Source organism: Micromesistius poutassou, assembly GCF_964030765.1.
Source record: "Micromesistius poutassou genome assembly, chromosome: 10".
NCBI classification, from domain to species: domain Eukaryota; kingdom Metazoa; phylum Chordata; class Actinopteri; order Gadiformes; family Gadidae; genus Micromesistius; species Micromesistius poutassou.
In genome coordinates, this window is record NC_140280.1 from 20,622,676 (window position 1) to 20,648,735 (window position 26,060).

A 26,060-nucleotide genomic window follows, 5' to 3' on the forward strand; every position below is an offset into this window, starting at 1 on the left:
AAATGTACAGTACAGAGAATTCTGTACATTTTAACCCCAACACTGACAGTAAGTACAGGATTCAAACCCATGATTCGGCCTGTGAGATACTGGACTACACTGAGGCAACAAGCGGAGTGTGTAGAACAATATAGATACGAATAATCAACAATCACACTAAATTAGATGCAAGGACTAAGTGTTTTAAAAAAAATAAGGTACTGAAAACAATGGAGTCATCTACTCTATTGTCATTTATTTTCTGCTTTTGCAGAAAATTTTGTAAATCACCTTTTTAATATAAACAACATAGATAAAGTGTTAACGAAAAATACTGTTTAATTAAAATTCTTAATGGCTTCGGCATGAACACATGACAACACAATAAATGCTGATATTAAAAAAAGAATCAATCAATAAATAAAATCTTTACACATGCAATGACAAAAAAGCTTTTTTAGTAGGCAAGTATTAAAAAAAAACAAATAATCCAAGGTTAATAATGATTTATAAAACAAACATGTATTCCTACAAGTGGATATTATCAAAGAACTTAACAACCACACTTAAAGACCACCAGTAACTTCTGCAGTGACCACGAGCAGGTCGGCCGTGTGACAGCAACAGCTCACACTGTTGTCCTCACACAAGACATCATATAGTACTGGTAAAAACACATGTTAATTGCACTATCATTACAAATCTGCCCTCGCAGGGGGGTTTTCACATTAAAACGCCACTATCAAGGTTATTTCATTTAAGCACAAGCAAACCCCCAAAAACTAAACTCAACCCGAGAAACAGCGCCATCTCTGGTCAATACCAGAAACACAGCAACACCGTATTCCACCAGAGATGCCACCGTTTCTGTGCAGTTGAACTTCAACGTTTGCTCACTCTTTAAAATGTCCATACCATAATTCCAGTACCAGTACCATTTGAGCCTGACTTAAGGCAAGACATATGGCAATTATTGTGTGCAAGTGCACACAGAAGTGCCTGGCGACACTCCAAATGACACTTTGTGTTTGAAATGCTTTTGGTGTGGGACTGTGCACCGCGTGGCTCCGGTACCTGAGGGTACCTGAGTCTACTGTGCACCGCGTGGCTCCGGTACCTGAGGGTACCTGAGTCTACTGTGCACCGCGTGGCTCCGGTACCTGAGGGTACCTGAGTCTACTGTGCACCGCGTGGCTCCGGTACCTGAGGGTACCTGAGTCTACTGTGCACCGCGTGGCTCCGGTACCTGAGGGTACCCGAGGGTACCTGAGGGTACCTGAGTCCCAGGATCAATCTCCTCCAGCTCCCAGCCCAGTGGAATACACACGGGGTTCCCAGAGAGACCTTTTCATTCGGCAGAAATAAAAATCATTGTATATAAATAAGCTATTCACAGAATTAATTTCAGTTAGACCACGGTTAATGGTGAAAAAGTAACATGATTTTATAAAAATAAAACAACGTAATTACGAGCTTAAAATGAAGACTCCAGCCATGGTTAGCGCTACACTGAATACACTTCCAGAATGTACTAGATGCTTTTTTGACTCATTTTATATATCATTTTTTTAACATCGCCATGGCAATGATTAGGAGCTAGGAAGGGATCGGTCGCATGAAATCAGGTCGTCTCAACACGTGGCGAGACGCTGAGATCACCACGTCTCAGCGACACCAATCAGCTGAAGCACAGACTACACTAATTCCACATGAAAACTCCCAAGAGTTCAAACCAACCTGGTGGTCAGATAAATATTTGTTTTAACACACTTTTCTCAATTAGCCTGTTCAAAACTGAAGCTGCCGGCTGTAAGACACAAAAACTGGAAATATATACTATATACTTTGTAACAGTTTGTGCTGCCTCGACTTCAACACGCAGCTTGGCAAAACATTGCTAAGACACGTCGCCATCATGCTGCAACCCCCCACCTCAGGAATGGTACGACCCAAACCGACAGACCTTAAGACACTTCAAGAGTCACCAAACACGTAAACCTCAGAGACTGTACCATCTGTGGTTAATCACATCGTGGATTTGAACCAATCACAATTGTGCATTTTGGTTCAGTTCCAAGAAACTCAGCAGTGTGGGCGTCGCCCTCCCCCCAACCTTTTGGCATGTATATCTGGACATTCAGCAAAGTGCTTAAAGTGGTTCAATGCAATCTACTGTAATGGCACGGCGTGTACAGACAGACAGACGGACAGACACACAAAGAACACTGGAGTGTGCAGGGCGAGAGAGAGGGGGAGAGTGAGAGAGTGAGAGAGAGGGCTGAGGGTCGGTGGTGGTGTTGGGGGGGGCGGCCGTGCTACGTGGCGACGTGCGCGGCTGAGGGCACAGAGACAAACTCTCGCAGGATGTTCTTGGCGGTCTCCAGGTTGTTCTGGGCGATCATCAGGGCCTTCTGGATGTCCTGGAAGGAGTAGCCCTGGGACATCAGGCCCTCGATCTCCCCGCTGATGGCGCCCGCGGCGGGGGGGGAGGGCGTGGCGGGGGCCAGGTACCCCGCCGGCACCTCGGGGTTCAGGGGCCTCCCCCAGCGGTCCGAGTTGGCCCGGCGCGGGAGGGGCTTGGGGGGCCGCTCCAGGTCCGAGCCCGCCGCGAACATGGCTGGGGGGGGAAGGTGTGAACACTGGGATGAGACGGGGAACACCGAACTGAGTAGTCACTGAACAATGGGTTCAGGAGAAAGAGCCCCGTGGTTCAGCAGCCCAGAGAGGGCCACCACAGCGGGCGCCACAGACCCAAGTACTAACGGCCAGCCAAGTCACAGTAACCGTGGTTACCACCTTTCCACTTCTTCACCATCAGTCAGAGCTGATGTTTCCGACTTGGGCAGAACGGATCAGGCTGGCACAAAACAACACAGGCTCACAGACGATGTGTACGATTTCTTAATATATTTATAGTTTTTTTTGTAAAACAATCAAGACATATCTGTAAAACATACGGATGGCAAATGGCAAGGGAAAGTTCCCCCCTATACCTGATATATTTTTTATATAATATAGATTTGAGTGAAATCTTTTTTTAAATCTACTTTACATGTTTCCATGTTACTGCAGGGGCTCCCGGCTAGAGGACATTTAAACACAGTGGTGTACTCTACAACATGGTACAATTTTCACCCATGCTTTTGCACAGATGACTGCATACCCAGCGCCTTCAGCTGCAAAAATACCTTGGTGCATGTATGAGAAACGAGAAAAGAGCTGCAAAACCAGGACTCATATTGGGGAATTCAGGTGGAGAGAAATGAAGAAGGGGCCTAGCTGAGTTTGGACAGGACTCCTGCGTGTTTGGCTTGGCTGCTGGTAGTTATTGAGTGAGTGCTGGCAACCACAGCAAGTGGGAGGGGCCACAAGAAGCAATAGCAATGAGTTATTTTGTATTCTGCCCAGTAAATGAGCAGCCGATAGAGGCTTAAATCGAGGCTTAAATCGGGCACATTTTTAATTTGAGTTGTAGTTCATGTTATGTATAGCCAGTGAGGCTATAATTCTAGATTAAATTAAACGCTCAATGGTACATCATGGTGTCCCCATACGTTGCCATCCCTCCCTCCCAAGTCAACCATCTGTGTGGGTGAGGGAACGCCATCAACGGGAATGCTTCCCACTTCCCTGATACCGCCCATATGGTGTGAATGCGGCAAAATACGTACGTATTCACATATACCAACATGTCTAACATATACTCATAACCAGCTCAGGCTGCTGACACAGAGACACAGCTTCCAAATATAAGAGGCATCTGTTTAGAAGGTGAGGAGGATGGAAACCCTGTGCAAGACATTCAGCAGACCACAGGCAGACCAGAAGCCACTTCCAACTGGGGCTCACAATCATTGCATGCAATCAAACATGGGAGTCGCTACAACACCGACAGTGCTGCACCACCTAGTGACGGGCAAGCAGAGGAGCTACAGGAATCAGAAACACAAGGCGAGACATTATCAGTGTCACACAAACAAATCAACTATCATTTACAGAGCCGTCAGTCAGTGGAATTCCTTAATCATTAGCATAAGAAGCGTCAAGGGTAAATATAGACTAAAAAAATCACTAAAACAGATGCTGAGGGAATCTACACAACAGGATTGACTCTATGCTTGATTATTATGTATTATTATGTATTGCATATTGTCAGTTTTAAAACTCACTTTTTCTCCTGCAATGGACTTAGTTTTTTTGATTGAGAGGTTAATGGTGTTTGTACAATGTATTGAAGTGTTGTATATACAGTGATTTAACTTTTGTGATATTGATAGGATTTTGTACAGTATGTTTATATGTCTGTGTATTGTTTTATGTTCTATGTGGACCCCAGGCTAATGTTTTTATCTTTTAAAGCGTGATGGGCGGCAGTAGATGTGGGGTGCGGGGGTACGTACAGGGCTCCAGGGGCCCGGTCCGGTCCAGGGGCCCGGTCCGGTCCAGGCTCAGGCTGCTGAAGGCCGCAGCGGTGCCGGAGATGTCTGAGAGCGTCCGTCGGGTCGGGGCGGGGGGCGCCAGCGGCCGGGGGTAGTCGTACACGCCCTCCGCCTCCAGAGGCTGGTCCTGAGGCGCCACCGGGGAGTGGCGAGGGCGCTCTGCGGAGGAGGAGGACAACATGACAACAACATCACAACAACATGACAACAACATGACAACAACATGACAACAACATGGGGCTGTGGAAGGGGAGGGGCAGGGCGCTCTGCGGAGGAGGAGGACAACATGACAACAACATGACAACAACATGACAACAACATGACAACAACATGACGGGCTGTGGAAGGCTGTGGAAGGCTGCACAATCAGCGGCATATTAAATCTAACTAACACATTTTCTCCTAATCGTGAAAGGTTTCAATGAATTATAGAAATGTAATTACAAACTAGCAACCCAGCAATTGTTTTACCATTTTGTTTTTTTATAAACAGTAGGCACCAATGAATATGAATTGAAACGATAATAACAACAAATAATTGCAATCATGGAGGACCAAACGGATGTTAACAATCAGGATAATAAAGATCACAGTGTCATGTTTCCTGCTCCTTAAATGTGAAAGTATTACCTGATCTATTTTTTAAGCCTGGTCATTTGTTTACCCATACACAAGGCACCCAACCAACAAACTTTTTACAGTGCACCGTGTCCTAAAAACAGCCATAAGTATGCTCTGCTGATGAGATGTTGTTTGTAAGCCTGGGCTCCTGTTGCACGTCCTCAGAACAATCACGGGATAGCTAAATAAATGCATCAGTAAAAACTACTGAGAGTACAACTCCAAACATGCCCTTTTCCTCATGTCCAAACCAAGCAGCAGCCATTTAGCAGAGGCTGGAGACACTAAGCCCTTGAGGTGGTGGACAGTGAGTGCCGTTTAATTCTCGTACACAAAGCCAACATTATTTTTCTTTGTTCGGTAAGGATCTCAGTGGCTAGTTCATATTATTTATTATTTATTATTCATTTGCTTTGACCAGACTGGTGCGAGGTGGCCATTCAAGTCCTGCCCTCAAGTACCAAATATGGATGGTTTCTGCTGCTGGCCAATCTAAACCAATAGTAACACACTGTAGATTTACACATCTGAGCCAACGGGCGAGGTGACAGACGCGTTCTCCGTATTTATGGTCGAAACTCAAGCATGTAAGTTCCTGCTGACCGCTTCAATTAGCAGGCTTTGTACAAGGTGGAACTTGTGCGCGTGGGGTGGTTTGAATGCGGCCGTTGTACAAAGCGGCCGTGCTCGTTCCTGGATGCAACCCTTGTATAAAATAGTCCACAAATCATTGTGACGTAGGGGGGAAAACAGAGCCGTTCCTCATCCCCTTCATTAGGCAGAAAGTCAATAACTGCACTTCACTCTGCACTGGCTCCTCACAGCATGTCAATTAATCTCTACCCACTCCAGACACTCCCCTGCTGACAAAGGCAGCCCTGTGTGTTGGTCTCCGTGGGTGAGAGTGTGTGAGAGTAAGAGAGTAAGGATGAGAGAGGAGTGAGTGAGTGATAGGCATTAAGATGTCCATTGAAGAACATTTCTGATCTGCATGTGGGTTGTGAGCTCCCAGGTCATCAGACTGACCTGGGAGCATGTTGAAGCAACTTAGTATAAAAATATAGATAAAAACAACACAGATCTGTAACAAACAAATATTATTTATGGTTTTTTACATCCACATTTTATCCATTTTACGTGTCCCTTTTTTTTACATGTGATTTGTTCCTTAAGTAAAGTACTATGAATGGCCTGGAATTTGAACAGGGCTATATTAAGTGACTTGTCTTGCCTTGAAATTGCCAAAACATCCACATTTATTCTCACATAGAAACTGTAACAGAAGACGCTATCCAGTGCTTTTGATTCAACAATGCAAGCCATGTTGTCTGTGCTCATATCTTCACTAGTGCAGGCAGACAGAAAACAAATCTATCTAATCTAATGTACTAATCTAATCAATGTTAACGATGTGTAAAGATTGTGTTCTGTGATTCTGCAGACCAAATAAGGACATCATCCTCTTTACAGCATTTACAGAAGCCAATTTACAAATCATATTATAAAGGGATACGGCAAAACATTCTAAATTTGCACTATTTCTATATTTGTGGTGGAGGCAAAGTCCTATCGTTAGTGCATACCAGTCAGCGGCCATCACAGCCTTATAATCACAGCGCAGAAAATAGTTCTGAATTATCTGTGTTTGTAGACAAACCAAGAACTTGTGTTGTTTCTGGCTTTGCATAAGAGACAATTGGTAAACCTTGGAAAGTGATTTAATGCCCATTCCCTCGAATGAACACAAGCTAGGCTGGTAAATCTGCAAGTCAATGGAAGCAAACTCCCCTTCTGGATGCATGAGTAATGATCAATTCTTAATTAAACCACTCGTCTGAGTCTGGCTTAGACAGCCAATGGGCGTATTTCTTAAAGCAACCATTTGCATATAGATAGACTTGTGAAAAAAATGGATTATGATCATTTAATCTAGGACTTCTTTCACTGTACTAATGGCATCGGTGGTCATTGAAGACCTTGCTGTCAGCGTCTGATGCACCGTCCGTTTCACTGCTCAGTACTCTCAAAGACGTACTTTGGTCAACTGTGCTTGATTCAAAGTGTCTGCTGGTGATTTATGATGATGTAATGCATGTGGAGAGGGGTGCGTGCTTTGCTGCCGAGTAGATGCAGAGTAGTGGCTGTGTGTTACCAGAGTCGAGGGCCGGCGCTGCAGCCTCGGCCACCTGGTCCTGGATGTTACACATGGACTCGTACACCTGGGGGTCGTCCAGGTCCTCACACGTCATGGGGCTGAAGGAGGACACAGAGGCCTGACCACATGAGTACGGGAAGAGGACATTCTGCCACAATTGTTCACACACACATACAAACACACACACTTCCAAACTGATGCTAAAGCACCCTCTGGTGGCCATAAATAATACTATCTCTGCTTAGAAATGTAGGATGAAATGTAAATAGACTCAAATTGCCCTCTTTGGGTTAAACAGATGAATGTACAGAGCACACCCTCGTATTCACTGGTATATTGGGTTGAGGGTTTGAATCCGTCTGTCTTCTTCACTGCAGTGACTTAACAATAACGATAACAATAACATGTTGGACATAGGGGGCATAAAGAATGTCCCATTTAAAACGGCGCCACAAGGTGCCACTTGTGTACAGCCATGGAGAGGGGTCTACCAGAGGTCGTTGTGGCGGGACGCCTGCGCTGAGGGCGGAGGGGGTACCAGGGCCCCTGGTATGACCCACGGGGCCCCAGATGCCGGTAGGGAGGTAGGGCTCATGTACTCGTTTTCCTCTCCCTCAGGGAGCACCATGTCCTCGCTGACCGCAGCCGCCGCCTGGAAGGGCCTGGAACCAGTGGGGAGAAGAGGGGGTCAGGTGGGCATTGGGATCAACAGCCTCCAAAGGCATCATGTTGACAGAGGCCGCTGTAGTGCAACTGCTTCTAGTCAGTTAACCTCAACTTTGTTCTGTCAGGCAAGGTTCATTTAAGGAACACAATGGCAAGGATAACCCACATTACAGGGGTGTAGACCACTTGATCCATGATGTAGATCTTAGTCCGGCTGAAAGATCACAGGAGACCGAAAACCCACGGAGGAGACCGTCTTACAAAGTGTAATGATTCTTGTTTTACCCAATAGCAAAACAGCACACTCTGTATTGTCAGTTCTAATATATTTTAAAGTTTATGTGCGAACATACACAACATCCGACACGCAGTCCAGCCTCCCGTTCAAGTTAAGGAAAACCAAAGCCTGTGACGTCTTTAAAAAATGATGTAGTGCCGGCTCCCCTGTAAAGCGCTTCACTCACTATCCACAAGCAGAGGACAGAGGCCTTAATGAGCTCCATGAGCCAGAGGGGATGCATCCAGTGATGTGTGTTAACCCAGGTTATCCCATGACATGCCACCAGGTGTTCTGTGATTAGCCGTTACAAGCCATTTGGAAAATCTGCCCCTTCACTGCCCGACATCACTGGTGGGCGTGTCCACATAGATGCGTGCTGGATAGATCAGTCATCCAGCCTACCCAGTGGACTGTAGCAAACGTTGCTCATCTATCCGTCACACATCCAGGTGGACACGCTGTGATGTCATAAGGGGCAGATTCCAAAACGGCTTGTAACGGCTAATCACACCACACTGGCTGGCACGTCACGGGACCTTTAAGGGAACGTGTGCGTGGCACAACAAGATGCCTGAGGCGCTGTGGAAGAGCTCCTCAACATATGGGTCCACTGAGACCCCTCCTTCATCTGAAAGCATGGGGAGAATTGTGGAAGAATAGTGTTCTTTGTTGAGGAAAATCAACCAAGCTGCAGACATTTTCCCTTGACCAACGAGGGCCAGATGTTGAGGCCAGCGTACCTGGCGGCCTGGCAGTAGATGATGTTGGTGGCGGCGGGGATCTTGGAGGCCTCTGCCCCGTTGGTCTGCGGCGGAGCCGGGGGCACGGCGGCCAGCAGGGCCTTGGAGACCGGCCGGGGGACCATGTAGTTGGCTGCCCAGCTGGGCTGGTCCGGGGTGGAGGGCAGCGGCCTCCTCTGGAGCCGGACGTCCTGCGAGGGGGGGGCCGGCGAGGGCCTCTCGGGGGGAGGAGGGGGGGGGAGCTCGCGCAGGGCCGGGGGCAGGGGGAGGGGCTTGTCTCTGTGAGGAGCCAGCACCTGGTGGTGGGGGGGGCAGACTGTTAACAGCAGTAGAACCGTTTCCTACATCAACCAGACCAGTGGGTCACCCTACTGGGGCTGGGGTACTGCAGGTGAACTATTCTATTTATATGTACGTCCGGTACCCAAGTGGCTCAAGTACGGCTTGTTTTCATATTTGGTTGGGTTGCAAAACACATATTTTAGGTTGATGCAGGGCTTTGTTGGATTAGATGGGTAAAAAAGAAGAGACACCAGGTAGCTTCCCTTAGCGGTAGCCCCACCAGGTAACTTCCCTTAGCGGTAGCCCCATTAGGTAACTTACCTTAGCGGTAGCCCCACCAGGTAGCTTCCCTTAGCGGTAGCCCCACCAGGTAACTTCCCTTAGCGGTAGCCCCACCAGGTAGCTTCCCTTAGCGGTAGCCCCACCAGGTAGCTTCCCTTAGCGGTAGCCCCACCAGGTAGCTTCCCTTAGCGGTAGCCCCATCAGGTAGCTTCCCTTAGCGGTAGCCCCACCAGGTAGCTTCCCTTAGCGGTAGCCCCACCAGGTAGCTTCCCTTAGCGGTAGCCCCACCAGGTAGCTTCCCTTAGCGGTAGCCCCATCAGGTAGCTTCCCTTAGCGGTCGCCCCACCAGGTAGCTTCCCTTAGCGGTCGCCCCACCAGGTAGCTTCCCTTAGCGGTCGCCCCACCAGGTAACTTCCCTTAGCGGTAGCCCCATTAGGTAACTTACCTTAGCGGTAGCCCCACCAGGTAGCTTCCCTTAGCGGTAGCCCCACCAGGTAACTTCCCTTAGCGGTAGCCCCACCAGGTAGCTTCCCTTAGCGGTAGCCCCACCAGGTAGCTTCCCTTAGCGGTAGCCCCACCAGGTAGCTTCCCTTAGCGGTAGCCCCATCAGGTAGCTTCCCTTAGCGGTAGCCCCACCAGGTAGCTTCCCTTAGCGGTAGCCCCACCAGGTAGCTTCCCTTAGCGGTAGCCCCACCAGGTAGCTTCCCTTAGCGGTAGCCCCATCAGGTAGCTTCCCTTAGCGGTCGCCCCACCAGGTAGCTTCCCTTAGCGGTCGCCCCACCAGGTAGCTTCCCTTAGCGGTCGCCCCACCAGGTAACTTCCCTTAGCGGTAGCCCCACCAGGTAACTTCCCTTAGCGGTCGCCCCACCAGGTAGCTTACCTTAGCGGTGGCCCCCAGACCCATCAGGTAACTTACCTTAGCGGTGGCCCCCAGACCCATGGGCCCCACAGAGGTGGGGGGCCTCTGCTGCAGGAGATCCAGCCGGGGGGGCACCGGGGGGAGTGGAGACACCGGGGAGGATGGACGCTCTACCTACACACACACAAACAGTCCATCAATATGATCCCTCTGGTGTTTAACATAATGTTTAATACTGGAGGGGCTCTTCTGAATGCAAAAGTTTCTTTTCATCAATTCCTTCCAAACCATGGCCGAGGTAACCCAACGCAGTCGTTTAGGATTCAAAATATCATCCGGAGAAGCACACAGCTTTTGGCCGTGATATTATAGTTCAGCAGTTCAATATAGACTTCAGGGAGTGAACGCTGATAGGCTGTCACGACAAAGCATAGAGCGAGATTCAAATATTTAAACTTGAGCGAAGTGTTTTCGCACGAGTAGAATCACGCAAAATCCGAGTGAACCAGGTTGTCTGCGCCGCGCCGCTCATCCATCCATCTGCACCAGCAGAAAATGTGTAACACTTGGCGTCTTTGCATTGACTTTGTATGTAATCCCACTGGGCGTCCTGAGGACCCCTACAGTGAGGGGTGAGGACATGGCTCTAGTACTACAGTGAGGGGTGAGGACATGGCTCTAGTACTACAGTGAGGGGTGAGGACATGGCTCTAGTACTACAGTGAGGGGTGAGGACATGGCTCTAGTACGACAGTGAGGGGTGAGGACATGGCTCTAGTACTACAGTGAGGGGTGAGGACATGGCTCTAGTACTACAGTGAGGGGTGAGGACATGGCTCTAGTACTACAGTGAGGGGTGAGGACATGGCTCTAGTACTACAGTGAGGGGTGAGGACATGGCTCTAGTACTACAGTGAGGGGTGAGGACATGGCTCTAGTACTACAGTGAGGGGTGAGGACATGGCTCTAGTACTACAGTGAGGGGTGAGGGGTGAGGACATGGCTCTAGTACTACAGTGAGGGGTGAGGACATGGCTCTAGTACTACAGTGAGGGGTGAGGGGTGAGGACATGGCTCTAGTACTACAGTGAGGGGTGAGGACATGGCTCTAGTACTACAGTGAGGGGTGAGGACATGGCTCTAGTACTACAGTGAGGGGTGAGGACATGGCTCTAGTACTACAGTGAGGGGTGAGGACATGGCTCTAGTACTACAGTGAGGGGTGAGGACATGGCTCTAGTACTACAGTGAGGGGTGAGGACATGGCTCTAGTACTACAGTGAGGGGTGAGGACATGGCTCTAGTACTACAGTGAGGGGTGAGGACATGGCTCTAGTACTACAGTGAGGGGTGAGGACATGGCTCTAGTACTACAGTGAGGGGTGAGGACATGGCTCTAGTACCTTGGAGCACGCCAGCCTGCTCATGACCAGGTGCTGGTCCTCCAGTCGATCGTCTTCGTCCTCTTCATTGCCCTCAGCCCTGCAGGGCCCCTGGAAGCCGGCGAAGGAGGCCCCGTTGGGCTTTGGCCGGAAGGGGTCCACAACGATGGGCTCGGTCCCCTTGATCTCACAGCGGCAGAACGGGCAGCCCTGCCCTTCGGACTCCTGGTGAGAGCAGTGAGGGACTTTCAGTGCAAGCGACACGTTGAGCTGGGAGCACACTTAAAAATGAGAGAACAGAAAATCTTAAGAGTTAGGCTGTGTGTTTGCAAGAACGTTAAAAAGGGTAAGGCGTGACGTTGTAGGAACGCTTACAGGGAAGCCTGCATGCGGTTGTAGGAAGGTTTACAGTTTAACGTGTGTCAGACCTGCCAGGCGGTGAGGCAGGAGGTGCACATGAGGTGGCTGCATGGCTCAATCTTCACGTCTTTGTCGTTCTCTGCGCAGATCTTGCACAGCTGGAAGGTGGAGCCCATCTCGCAGTAGAGCTCGTACTGCTCCTGTAAAACACGAAGGGGAGAGAGAAGACATAAGGAGGTCTGGCATATCCCACGTAGATCTTTCTAGATTGCAAATGGCCAATATCTTTACCCTGTCAATACCTGTATAGAATTACTAAAGCATTCAACAAAGAAAAATGCACAGTTGAGAAATCCTAACATTAATTCATAGTATTTTAGTATGATAACACAGGATAGTTTGGCCAAAAAGGACCTATTGAAGGCTGAAGAAGTGGTCTCCATGTAGAGTAAGTGGGGCTTCGGTTGCTCTGAGCCTGGCAAAAGCTTCTCTCCAAGTTAAAGTAAAGTAAAAACTGAAAAATGTGGAATGTGTGCATGTGTGTGCGTGACTGACCTGGGTGACTTTGATGTGGTCTTGTGGGGAGGGCTCACACAGTCCAGTGAGGTCTGGGTTCTGGGCTCGGCCGTCTGGGAACAAGTAGCTGGAAGTGACAGACATACACACTTCATTTTTCAAATAAAATACACAGCCTTGATAGAGGGCCTGATCATACACGTGTAGTAGCTTAACTAAAAAGTTGAGCCACAAACTTGCTGCCATGCTCCATGTACTCCGATATGTTGACGTTATACAGAGCCCAAAAATCTATTGATCACATAGAATATCTTCTATCCATTTTATATCTCATTTACACCAACTAATTAACCAATTAATACCACGTCCTTTCATAAACTAATTTACAAACATCTCAAAATACAGAACTATAGGTGGGCTCTGCCATGTTCACTCACAAGCCCTCCCTGTATCCGTCGATGAGAGCCTGGAAGAGGGGTTTGTTGTGGGGGATGGTCTGCAGGATGTTCCCGTCGGCCGTCACGTAGCCAATGGCCCACTGGCCCAGACGGGTACAGCTGAGCCTGAAGATGTAGCTGCACACACACAATACGACTTTGTCAGTTTGCATTGAAATTCTTTTTGCATCCCTGGGCAAACTCATTTAAGAAAAAGGGAGGACATACAGTATACATACATGTAGACATATAGCATCAATAGACAGACACGTGGGCATACAGTACAGTCAAACAGACGCATCAACAGACAAACATAGAGCATCAACAATAATGTTGACAATATCAAGCATGACAGAGGACAAAACATACATATACATACATCACTTGGAGACATTATATACATGAATAAATAAATATTGCACTAGATCTTAATGTTGCTGGTTTAACAAAAGGATTGATTGATGTATAAAAGAGTAGTGTCTAAGTTTGTTGCGGTTGAAAGAAGGAACTCTAAAGCGCCTGTTTGAAGGCAGTAGCTGATATTCTTGGTGTAGAATGTGTGAGATGTCAGTGGAAATACATCTGGCCAACCTGAGCATGCTCATTGCACATTGCAGCGTTGTGTCGTCAGTCAGATGAAAACCACAATCTGCACAGCCTTCCAGCAAAGATTTTAAAAATGCGAAGCCGGTGTTTGGTGTTAATCCCTGCTCCTACATCAGTTTCTATAATGACTTGTTTTTGGTGCCATCACAAAATAAACACACGATGAGTTGGACTCTAAACAACTCAGCGGTGAATGATCACATGTCTACGTACAGCACGTCTGCAAAGATCCCTGTTGCAACTGTACAACTTGGCCACTTTAATCTTGGCAAAGCTGCTGGCTGCATCAAATTCTTCCAAATCACATGTAAAAAAGGGGTTTGTATAGTTTTACCAACCCTAAATGTATGTAACCAACAAAGAAAACCAGAAATGGAATCACAAGACGTCTTTAAATCTACGTCTTTTAAACTGTAAAAATCCTTCTAATGAACTGCTGAGAAGAGGACCACAGGTTTTGGATTTCCCCGGGTGCTTTCAATTTATTCTTGTGTCTGGCTGCGGAAAACAAGACAAAACACTCAGGCGTAGTGTTTTGTATTCAAACTCTGGAGAAAATCTTTGCAGCTCTTTGCATGTAAGTGTAATTCAGGCTCAATGCCCCATGATGGGGGGGTTGTGTGTGGAGGTGCTTACCTGCCCGGTTTGTGGATGAAGCGATGCAGTCTGGCCTTGACTTCATCGTAGGTCAGGAAGGCCATGTAGCCGGAGTGTGTAACAGCTAGACTGTTCCAGTTCCTTAATAGAGATGCCCATGGCTGTGACAAACAGACATACACACACATTTACGTGAGCAAAACACACGGGCTTCTATGTTGCACAAGGCCAAATACAGGGAAGCTTTAACTGTCTAACAAGTGAGAGTAAAGGAAGGCAGACAGGGTTTATGCTGGATTACTTTTGAGAGTTTGGACATCTAAAAAATTAGATGAAAAATACTGTGGTTGAAACATCATGACCATGGCGGGCTAATACCGGGCTCCCAGCATTTTACATTGTCTTCTGTAAAACAGATTCGAACAATACGGCTTTGATAAAAAAAAAAAAAAGATGATTGTTTTATTCATAAAGATACAGTGAGTTAGACAGTAAGGTATGGGAGAGAGAGAGGGGAGGACATGCAGAATTGAACCAGGGTCGCTGCTCATATATTTGATTGTGCATCATGGTTGATTTTAACCTTTAGATGGTAAATGGTAAATGGACTGCATTTGTATAGCGCATTTTTTTGTAACCAGTGGCCACCCAAAGCGCTTTACAATATTGCCTGACATTCACCCATTCATACACACATTCACACACCGACGGCGGCGTCAGCCACGCAAGGCAACAGCCAGCTCGTCGGGAGCAGTTAGGGTTAGGTGCCTTGCTCAGGGACACCTTGACACTCAGGAGGAGCCGGGGATCGAACCAGCAACCTTGCGGTTACCAGCAAACCCGCTCTACCCCCTGAGCTAATGCCGCTCTAGATGGCAGTGTGCTCACAAGAACGGACTTGTGTGCAGTAAAGTCGAGGAGGAAGTCAAAAATACCAGACTACTTAAAATACATAAATAAGTCGGATCAACAAGATCAATGCTCAATAACCTCTAACCATGCCAATCTTCCATAAGTCCAACCATCTAGTCTAGAAGGTCTGGTCCAGACCTTCTCGAGTGGCTGTACAATAAGCCTGTTTTGTCCGCGCATGAGACTTAAAGCAGAGCTGTGTAAATGTGAGGGGAAGTGAGTTTAAGTTAAAATATATGTAGCATTTGTTATCATATTTTTCAATATGACTCGAGGGATGGGGCGTTTCAGGGATGAGCAAACAGCGATGAGCTTCCAAAACACTAATATGTACCCTAGAAAAGGCTAACTGCACCTCGACCTTGAAAATTCTGCACAGAGGAAGTTGACCATGAGTACCAACAATGTGCAAAGTGCAAGAAAATTATTAAAAGTGAAATGCAACAACTGACACTGACCATTAAGCCTCTTTAAGCGGTTTGTTGAGCAGGATAAATGGAGCTCAGTGAGCATAAGATCCTCTGATAAATACTTGATCTGTGCTTCTGTTTGTGCTTGTAGGCCACTTCCTCTGTGAATAACATGTGAGGGTTCGAGCTGTTTGTTTAACTCCATTTAGCCCCATTAAGTGGTTGTTGCGGGTTTAAGAAACTCTCCATTCATGAACACCAACGCGTGACTTCCTGTCCCCCTGCGTTTCTTTGTGGCCACCTAACTTCTCAGACTTGGAGGCCTGCCGCTTGGCGTTTTCACCGCCCAACGCCGGTTCCAACAACTGACCCTCCTGCATGCCCAACTTCCGCTACCACATGCCCTTGTGGCTCTCATTTTAGCAGGAAGGGTAACCATGGGGCTGAAATTAACTGCCCGCACAAATGTGGACTTTACGGTCTGAGAAAACACTATAGGTTCCAGAAATACAGAGAGAGACTGAGAAGAGGGAGGGAGAGAGGCGGAGAGAGAGACAGAGAAATACAGAGAGGGAAAAACAGACAAAAAGACAAAGAGATGGGGACAAAGAGAGAGGGAGAGAGGTCAAGGGAGAGAGCGAGGAGAGGGAGGGAGCCATGTGTTGTGGGTCAAAGCCCGAGCCTACCTGAAACAGCCTGGTGAAGATGTCAAACTCAAACACAGAGATGTAGTCGTTGAAGGTGAGGTCTATGGTGGACTTCAGGGCCATGGCTTCCAGCCCGGAGCTGATGGGGTGGAACTCATGTAGGGCCTGTCTGAAGGTCCTCCAGGGCACGATGGTCCTGCCAGGACAGGAAGGACGTCAGCTACCACTAAACAAGTTACCGCTAAACAAGTTACCACTGTTCTCAGTCACCACATTACAGTGGAGTAGGACCACTGGTCTGGGGTCGAACACATCAAGACATCTACAGGGACATGATGTCGCTGACATCGCTTTTGGTTTGTGATTTTATGCTATTATTATTACTGACAAACTTAGACAACCGGCATAACAATATGCTGATGTTAATAAGGTCTGCCTGAGCCTAAACCAGAACTCGGTCTCAAGCAAGCGAAACCCTGCTCTGGTGGGATGTTCGGTTTCCCTAACAGCTGATATAAATCTCAACGGACAAATTCACTCACTCTTCAAACGTATTAACCATACGTATTAACCACCAAACCATATTATAGCGGAACCTAAATATTTGATAAATCAGGGAATTCCACAGTCATTAACATTTCATACCTTTTAAATACGAGTCAGTTCATTACTTCATCAGCATGGAAAGGCAGGCTCATCAAAACTAGTTGAAGCCATCTAGTGTTCAACAAACAGTGATAGAGATCGCTGATAAAAATGACAATGTATTTTAATTAGTGCTGTGGTGTTCCGTAATGTTCATATTTAACTCACACTGAGTGAGTCAATAAAACTCCAGCAAGATCACTTGGTCTAGTTTTTGCTTATTAAGTACATTTGGTATGAATGATAATGTTATTCCACTTAATTAATCACGAGTTAACTCACCATAGGGCTTTGACTTTTGCCCAAAAATCATATTCAAAGTTAGTTTGTTTATTAATATTTAAATATGTATTATTATACGGGTGGTTTAAATCAAGCGATCTGATTGGTTCCTAACTGTTGTATAATGGGCATATACATAACTGCTATGACGTCCAATCAGTTTGGAGAGTTCTGTATCACACCGCGCCTAACTTTAACTGTTTATTTATAAAAGCAATTGCATAGTTCACTGAAGCCTAAAAACATGTTGATTGCTGGAGAGGGTGGAAATGTTGTAAAGCATTAGGCACACGGTGAGTGAACTCGATAGTAGGCTAAATTGCCGGCGAAGGGTTAGAATTATCTTTTCATCTTTAAGGGGGTCTCTCTATCTCATAAAAAAAGTAGGCGCACCGCGCACATAGCCTTACCATGCGCTTTTGCGCATGGTACTCGCAACTTCAAAAAATTATTTTATTTATTTTACAATTCAAAAATGAACTGTCTTCTAAATTAAGGAAATGATACTGGGAAACGAATAAACCATTATAAGCAACAAGTGAACTTAATAAGCGATCAAAATACTTTTTGCAACCACCGCCTCTTTCCCTTGAAATTTAGTTTTCACCTTAAATATGCGACAGATGTAATTAAGGCAACCTGGTCTCACAGGAATCCGTTAAATGAGTCGGTCTACGTCCCTATTCAAATTATATTCGAATAACGAAGTTCGGAGTCAAAGCCCTAACTCACCAATACTATCAGATTTAAAACATTAATCGTTTGACAGCCCTAATTTTAATATATGAATCTATATCTGAAGAAAGGTGAAGCTTTAGTTTATTATACAGTACTGTAGTGTAGATACTATAAACATGCATCAATTCGCATTACAAAACAATGTTCAAAGTTTAATCATCTTTTTTGTTTTTTTGGTTTGGTGTCTGGTGGTTTTCTGCCCTAGACCCCAGGGCTTAACTACTGTACCGCTAGACCCCAGGGCTTAGCTACTGTACCGCTAGACCCCAGGGCTTAGCTACTGTACCGCTAGACCCCAGGGCTTAACTACTGTACCGCTAGACCCCAGGGCTTAACTACTGTACCGCTAGACCCCAGGGCTTAACTACTGTACCGCTAGACCCCAGGGCTTAACTACTGTACCGCTAGACCCCAGGGCTTAGCTACTGTACCGCTAGACCCCAGGGCTTAACTACTGTACCGCTAGACCCCAGGGCTTAACTACTGTACCGCTAGACCCCAGGGCTTAACTACTGTACCACTAGACCCCAGGGCTTAACTACTGTACCGCTAGACCCCAGGGCTTAACTACTGTACCGCTAGACCCCAGGGCTTAGCTACTGTACCGCTAGACCCCAGGGCTTAGCTACTGTACCGCTAGACCCCAGGGCTTAACTACTGTACCGCTAGACCCCAGGGCTTAGCTACCATACCGCTAGACCCCAGGGCTTAACTACTGTACCGCTAGACCTCATGGCTCGGCTACGGTAGCGCTCCCATATAAACTTGTTTGTTGCCATCATCTAAGACGTCGATGCTACAGCTGTAGGGAAGTTATCAAGGCCAAAACCTGCTGTACCAGGTTGGCTCAAGGCGAGGCCCACAGCATGGCTCGGAATGGTAACTGACCTGAGATTAGACAAAGCATGGTATTCCCCTGAACTCTGAATTAACATATCTGGTTAACCTGGAAATCCAACTTCAAATAGGTCCCAGTCGTCTGAGCTTGGACGACAACAAGTGGTGATTGTCATGGTTGTGGAGGTCGTCATTGATCCTAGGCTGAAGAAACACTCACTTGTCCCCAAAGGAGCGTCTCCAGAAGTCTGCAGCGTCTGCTTTGGTGATGCGGAAGTTGTCGCCCTGGAAGAGGCCGTTGGGGAAGATGGCCTTCAGCTCGGCCAGCATGTGACTGAAGATCAGAGACAGCTTGGTCAGGTTGCGTCTGGGAAACAAGAGAGAGGAGCAACAGGTCAGTACCGGAGCTGTGGAGGGAACCAGGCTCAGTTACGTTGCTCCACACCCTAAAACAAGCATTTGGACTTTGGAGCATGCCTTAGCTAAAACTAGCTTGGAGAAAGACACAGAATGAAAGAAAGTAAAGTACCCTGACTTAATCCTTTCACCCATAACAGACTCTTTACCAATACTGGACTTTCTTTAGGGGTTAGTAATGTACCACATTCAGATTTATAGATGGGAAAAATACACATTTTGTTCAATAATCTTAGGGTCAGAAACACACAAGTTCACAACCACATATCAATTAATATATAGACAAAATAATATTTTGGATGCGTTTCTGATTTTGTGTCTTTTCCTTCATCCACCAGGCCCACTGGCTGGTGCAGCAAACAGTTATTTGAGGTCCAATGAGCCAATAGCCATCCAATACAGGGTTATTGACGATAGGATGAAACTAACGGCACAATCGATTGCTGTCTAAAATGTGTAATTCATTTACAAAATATGAATGCATAATTGGGTGTATCTTCCACGCTTCACACATCCATGTCCACTCTTCGTTCTGCCATGAGTCGTTTCATTACGTTCTTATTAGACGTTTTTTTGTTGCTTTCCTTAACAAATACAGCAATAGCCCCGGGCAGTTGAATGTCGAACTTGAGGATGCATATCATTACGCATATCATAACATTATGGTGGTCATAGAAATAGTGTTACATTACTAGTAGCTAGAGAAACCAAAAACGTCTGAAAAGGAGGGGATTTTGTTTTTGATCATGGGATGGTTGTGCCCTATCGATTCCACAAGAAGAGTTTGCTTATTCGCATGGGTAACGCATACCTAAATATTGAAGCAAAGCGGTCCGGGCCCGGGTGCACACCGAAGCCCGGCTGGGTGATGACCCGAGAAGTGTTATGAAGTTCCCCTTTAATGCAAGTACAATTGCGAAATAGTGAAAGCACAGAAAATGTCCTTCACTGTTTTCAGGAAGTCTGTTTCTTGTTGTCTTCCTTTACAACACTGCCTAACGAGGCTAGGCATTTACAACCAAGGCGTTGGTTACCACGATATCCTCCATGACACTTTCCTTTCAGAACAGAAAACTTAACTAAAAAGAATCCTCTACATGCTGAATTCAAACAATAGTCACTACAGATGATAATTTCCTTGTTTCCTTGACTTCATATTACATACAGAAATTAACCTATCCAATACATTTACAAATGTTTATGACTTCAGACGGAAGGACGCATTATCGTCCGGTCTCACATGTTCCAGGGGGACTGTGTTTTTTCTACGTCATTCATCTTCCCTAATGATGTACATGATGCATACACGACTGAATGTGCAGCAGACACAAATGTCCACTAGTCCTACAAGTGGCAGAACCAATAGACGTGTTCCGACAATCAACACGCCACAGCAGCAGTGATGCCTATCCGAGGGTAAAGGGAGCGATGAGGAGAGAGATTTCTGTTCTGCTCACGGTTTCTGCGAATAGGGGAAGTGAAGTCTGTCACATCTGCCAGTCACAAGTATGCAAAAAAGAAAAACAGAACGGAAACAATGATCCTTAACTCAGACATTTTCTCAGAAAATATAACATGAGAAACAGACAGACCTCAAGAGACATGGACTGATTTTATTTATCAGGCTCCAATACATTGCAGACACAAACCAAAGTGCAGTCCAATTTGTTGATCCTATATATTCTTCAATACAGTCAGGTACAGACGATATCAGGACTACGACTCATTTTGATTCAGAGTCTTGTTGCGCTGCAAACAGCAAATAAAACCACCTAAATATCCATGTTTCCAAACCTAGGCCAATTAAATGATACAGTTGTTTCCAGACGATACAAAACCTTTAGCACAGTTGCACAGAAATTGTTCTACCCTGGCCATTAGGCAATAGTTATGTTATTTCATAGTCAATATAGTTGAATGTATACAACCAGCTTCTGAAACAGTTCAAGAGGAACCATCTAGTTGCTATTTTCGAACACACAGTACTGCTTCATATACGATGTGGAAAAAACAAAAATAACATTTTCAGCTGAACAAATCTGAAAATGTGTGATTGGTCAGGGACTTAAGTTATGCATTGGTTCTATTATGAAGATTTACGTTAAGGGTCCAACTTTGAGCCAAAGTTTGCAGAAATGGAGTTGATGATGCAGATCACGTTCTTCTTTAATAAGAATAACAGGCATACAAAGCAGTACTCTCTCTAAACAGTAGTCTTATAAAATATGTGATGGTTCCCCTTTAAAGTATAGGATGTGGAATATTAAGCATATAAGCATGAAACATAATTTAAGGTGGTGCGGTGGTGCAGGATAGCTGTGTGGTTACGCTGTTTGACTCACAACCGAATGGTCCTGCGGTTGAATGAATGTGCACCATTGATCCCTACCTGCTCATTCACTCACTAATCACATACCCCTTAAAAAACAATAAAAATCTCTGCTCAATGACTAAATGAAGATAGGAGGCCGACCTACCTAGGCTGAGAGTTCTCCTCGTACATCCTCTCCTTGGCTTCCTTGAACAGGCTGATTGTCTGCTTGATCTTATTGGTCAAGTTCTCAATCACCACGCGAAAATACTCATTCTCCCCGAGGACCTCCATCTTGCCCTCGTAGCGCGACAGTATGGTGCGCAGGTGCTGGTAGGTGTCAGGCAGCAGGTCCAATATGTACGGCGGGCTGTTCTTCAACGCCACCTTGGGGTTCTGGCACAGGCGGACCACCTGTTGGGGGAAATAGAAAAGGGTTTAATTCACAGGCTTATTACCCAAATTCAAGGAGGCCTTTGCGATATGGATGCAATGTTGTGGAATGACATCTTGTTTTTTACACAAATAGCCTAACCATAGGATGAAGGGTAAAGATTAATCTCTCATGCAAAGACATATCTTGTTTAGGTTTCAATTAAAGAATAAAATTTGACCAAACTTCTGGTCTGGCTTAAGATCAAAGTTTCTGTCTATTAGCCTTACAATTTGAAAAGCTTTAAACAAAAAAGGTGTAAAAATAAAAAAGCTATTGAAATGTCGAGCAGGGACATAAATAAAATTGTGTGCTGTCACACTACTAATATTCTTTCCGAACATTATTTTGAATTCATTGCCACAAATAAATGGAACTGAATGAAAGAAATCCCCCTACTTCAGAGCTCCTTGCTGTTGAAACCAACATTTGGATGATATATAGGTATTTATAAAACGGGTGACTTAAATCAAGCGATCTGATTGGTTCCTAACCGTTGTATAATGAGTGTATACATAACTGCTATGACGTCCAATCAGTTCCTTATCACGCCATGCCTAACTTGAACTGTTGTTTATTTATATCTAAAAGCAATAGCATAGTTCACTGAAGAGTAAAAATATGTTGATTGATGGAGAGGGTGGAAATGTTGTAAAGCAATAGGCACACGGTGAGTGAACTCCATAGTAGGCTAAATTGCCAGCAAACCAAGCTACCGTCTCTAGCCTTCTCTCTGAAGGAAGCTACAGTGTAATGCATATTAGCAACCGCCGTGCACTTTGCAGGCAGCCAGGAGGGACTACTTTTTTGTATTCGTTAAAAAAATGCTTTTCCTACTTTCTTGTTTCTTCAAAATTTTGTGTGTCTATGACTTTCATTTCGCCATACTTACGTAACCGTTTTATAAAAGCAATAGATCACTTAAATCTGTGAAATGTTCTCATTATACCACAGTTAAGGGGGTCGCCGTCCCTCCACTGCACAAACGCCCCTTAACTGTGGTATAATGAGAACATTCCACAGCCTGTCGTGATGAATTGCTTAAATGTAGGGATTGACCAATATGGATTTTTTAGGGCGGATACCGATATCAATTTTCTTTTCATCAGCCTTAGACGATGACCGATTTTCTTGAGCTGATACTGCTTGGTCCTCAATTTACATCATAAAAATGACAATGATAAGAACAAATATTACAAGCCTCAATTTAAAAAAGGAAGATTTATTGAACTGTTTGTAAATCATGCCGGGAAAGATTCCTAAAAAAAATGTATAATTAAAAAAATCGGCCAATGCCGATACACGTAAAAAACGCAAATATCACTAAGTATTTCCTCCTCTAGAAAACAGCCAAATTGCTAAATATAAACTCTTACAATAGATGTTTCAATGGGGTGAACAGTTATCTGTAAACTACTATATTCTCTCAACATCTAACTTCCTACATTCTAGTCTAACCTCGACCATAAAGGAACGCTGCGGGGATTGGCCACTAATGAATACTTATTGTGCTCATCTTACAGCCACTCTCAATAATACAACCACTGTAGTGGTTGTAGTGGTTGGTGAAAAGAAAAGGGCACTTTTCCAATTACCAATAAAAAGTCATGCTATAATATTCTTCCACATCTTTTAAGATTAGCTAAGAAAAATAAATAAATTAAATAAGCTTAGTCCGTTAACGACAAACATATCATGGACATCATCCTTTGCTTGATCAATAGGTCCAGTGATTATAAAGCATAGTGGTAACAAAAGCTATCCTGGTGCCAACTGGTGTTTGGTTAGTAGGCTGCAGAAGTCAGAACACTCAAAGTGTCCATTGCACACTAACATTATTTTAGTGAAGCAGAGATTTCTGCCAACATTTTCTATTGGTTTTCATCAACAACTAAAAATGTGCTAGAGACAGACTTTATAGAAATACTATTTCTAAAAAATGTCAGAACGAAGATGGCCTTGTCCTTCAAGTATCCAGGAGTACACGTTCATGGTGCTAGAATCCCTCTGGGATACTGGATACAATAATGTTACAATCATTTGTTGTCATAATCCTGCCTAACAACTTTAAGTCTGTGTGCCTTGAATCTCTGGTAGGGATGATCCATGGTGGTGAGTTGGGAACCACTGGGTTAGACAATGTGATGATTAGTGAAGTGATGAAGAGGTGAGAATGGAGACGATCACAGCTGCATTCATCCATTGCTTTAGGCTCCCGTCTGAACTAACGGGATGCCCCATTTCTCTTAGATAAGGGATAGCTTTATAGTCTTTTAAATCAATTCTTGACAATTGTATTTCTGTTATACTGTATTTGGTATTGTGGCTTTACAGTTATGAATAATGTCTTTAATAGAATGGATTAAAATAGAGGCTTTTCGTCTTACATACGTAGAATGAATGTCACAAGTTAAAATTGTTAATGTCACTGTATTAGAAAGATTTACTTTATTTTTGAGATTATTTTCGACTTCACAATGCAATGTATATCATGATGAAATTTAGCATGTGCAAGATACTTCTAAAGGAGGTGCCTAACTATGTAGGCTTCTCCGTGTTAGTGGTGTGACTAATAAATACATTGACACAAAAACCAATGTTAATGTTAGTTTATAATAAACGCTTTGGTTCCGGCATCAGTAATGTCTACCAATGTATATAGTTATATGTTGCATGACTCTATCCAACGACATATCTCTCTATTAATAATATACAAATAAATAAATGGCCAATTGGTATGAAGTGTCGTTAATAAGAGGTCCTGAGTCCATGCACTAATCATATCTGATGTCAACAGTTGCACTACTGACGAACACAATCCTAAATCCTAAACCCGTACTCGTGTATTAAATTGGAAAATGCAAAAGTCGTTTAAGAAAACATTACCAACGCCAGTCTTAAATGATGCAAACGTGGCCTTCATGCAAACAATCTAAGCAATCAAACAAAAGTGACTTGTACAATTGCACACATTGATGCCAATCATCCCTTTTGAATGCTAAAGGTTCCTTCTAATGGACAACCAGTTTTGAGGGGTAAAATAATGCCCCATTGTTTACACCATCAACAGTGTTGATGTGTCTATGTTTATCATTAAGTCATGGACGTGGCTTTACCTTGTCCATTAGTTTCCAGCATTTCTCGACCATTTTCTTGTCGACCACGGGCGGCTGGTGGGGCTGCAGCGGCTGCTGGTGGGGCTGGAAGGCGTCCTTCATCAGCCCGATCAGCCCCGCGCCCCTCCTCGGGTTCCCGGCCATGCTTCGGTTGCCTACCGGGGGTCAGCCCCGGGGCTTCTGGTTCGTCAGCGAATGTTAATTCTGGACACGTATTTCACTCCAAGCAGTGCTGGACTCTGCTGCACATTCTCAGCAGTGCATTGTGGCCGACCATACCCTGTAGGTCCTCTGGCGACCGAGCTGCTCGCCTACGAATTGCTCGGTTCAGCTGGATGCGATGAATGCTAGGCTAACGAGCTAATCTTTAAAAGGCTCCCTCGACTCCTCTACGCCACAGAAGACAACCCCTTTTTGAAGCGGTTTATTTTCGGTTCCATTAGCGAATAATCGGCCGGTGTGTTACACTGACTGCCAACACGGAAGAGATGGGAGCCTTGATAACAAGGGCGAGTCTATCGCCGTGCCGTTTCTCCGGTCTTCTCCGGTAGATATTCTGGACTTGTCATCCACTGACAGTGTTGCCAGATTGGACGGGAAATATGGCCCAATCTGGCAACACTGTCTGCAGCGCGCACCAGCTAGTGTTGCCAGATTGGGTCAGATTTCCCGCCCAATCTGGCAACACTGTCCACTGAGGTCCTACATGTGACGCATGCGTTCTACGTCACGTCAGGGCGTGGATGCTCGTACAAGAGACACATTCTATCTTAAAAAAAAATATTTTTTCAAAAAAAAGATTTGAAAAGTCTTAACAACACCAGCAAAATGTGAGTGTCATTTCATATTCATAACTACTCATTAAAAGTCAGTTTGCCACGAAAAAGAATAACGGAAGGCAGTGAAACTTGCCTCAGTATAGAACATTATATATCACTAAACAGAAATAACACATCTTAAACAATCAATAAAATTGAATACAATTGTTTACAATAGCTATCGTGAACGTTTGGTTAAAGGTATTCTGATGGTTTTATATCCAACATTAAAACAATCTAATAAATTAATGCCGCTCCTTAACAATAGGGATAACCACAAAATATGGGGTTTT

General features: G+C 45.2%; 1 protein-coding gene across 2 annotated transcripts; it reads right to left on the reverse strand.

Annotated features, from left to right (window-relative positions):
• Positions 1 to 298: 298 nt before the first annotated feature.
• Positions 299 to 25,473, reverse strand: LOC311354661 (E3 ubiquitin-protein ligase CBL-like). 2 transcript variants are annotated; one of them, XM_084474481.1, is made up of 16 exons: positions 24,950 to 25,473; positions 21,567 to 21,814; positions 18,893 to 19,039; positions 16,210 to 16,366; positions 14,241 to 14,362; positions 12,999 to 13,136; positions 12,601 to 12,688; positions 12,114 to 12,245; positions 11,707 to 11,910; positions 10,361 to 10,477; positions 8,881 to 9,176; positions 7,686 to 7,856; positions 7,192 to 7,292; positions 4,380 to 4,577; positions 1,246 to 2,596; positions 299 to 1,096 (listed from the first exon to the last, which is right to left on the reverse strand). In XM_084474481.1, exons 1-15 carry the CDS (start codon positions 25,091 to 25,093, stop codon positions 2,295 to 2,297), a joined length of 2,565 nt encoding a protein of 854 aa, XP_084330607.1. In that variant the 5' UTR covers positions 25,094 to 25,473; the 3' UTR covers positions 299 to 1,096; positions 1,246 to 2,294. The 2 variants fall into 2 exon arrangements, with proteins under 2 accessions (XP_084330607.1, XP_084330606.1); XM_084474480.1 differs by having other exon boundaries at positions 299 to 1,182.
• Positions 25,474 to 26,060: the final 587 nt, after the last annotated feature.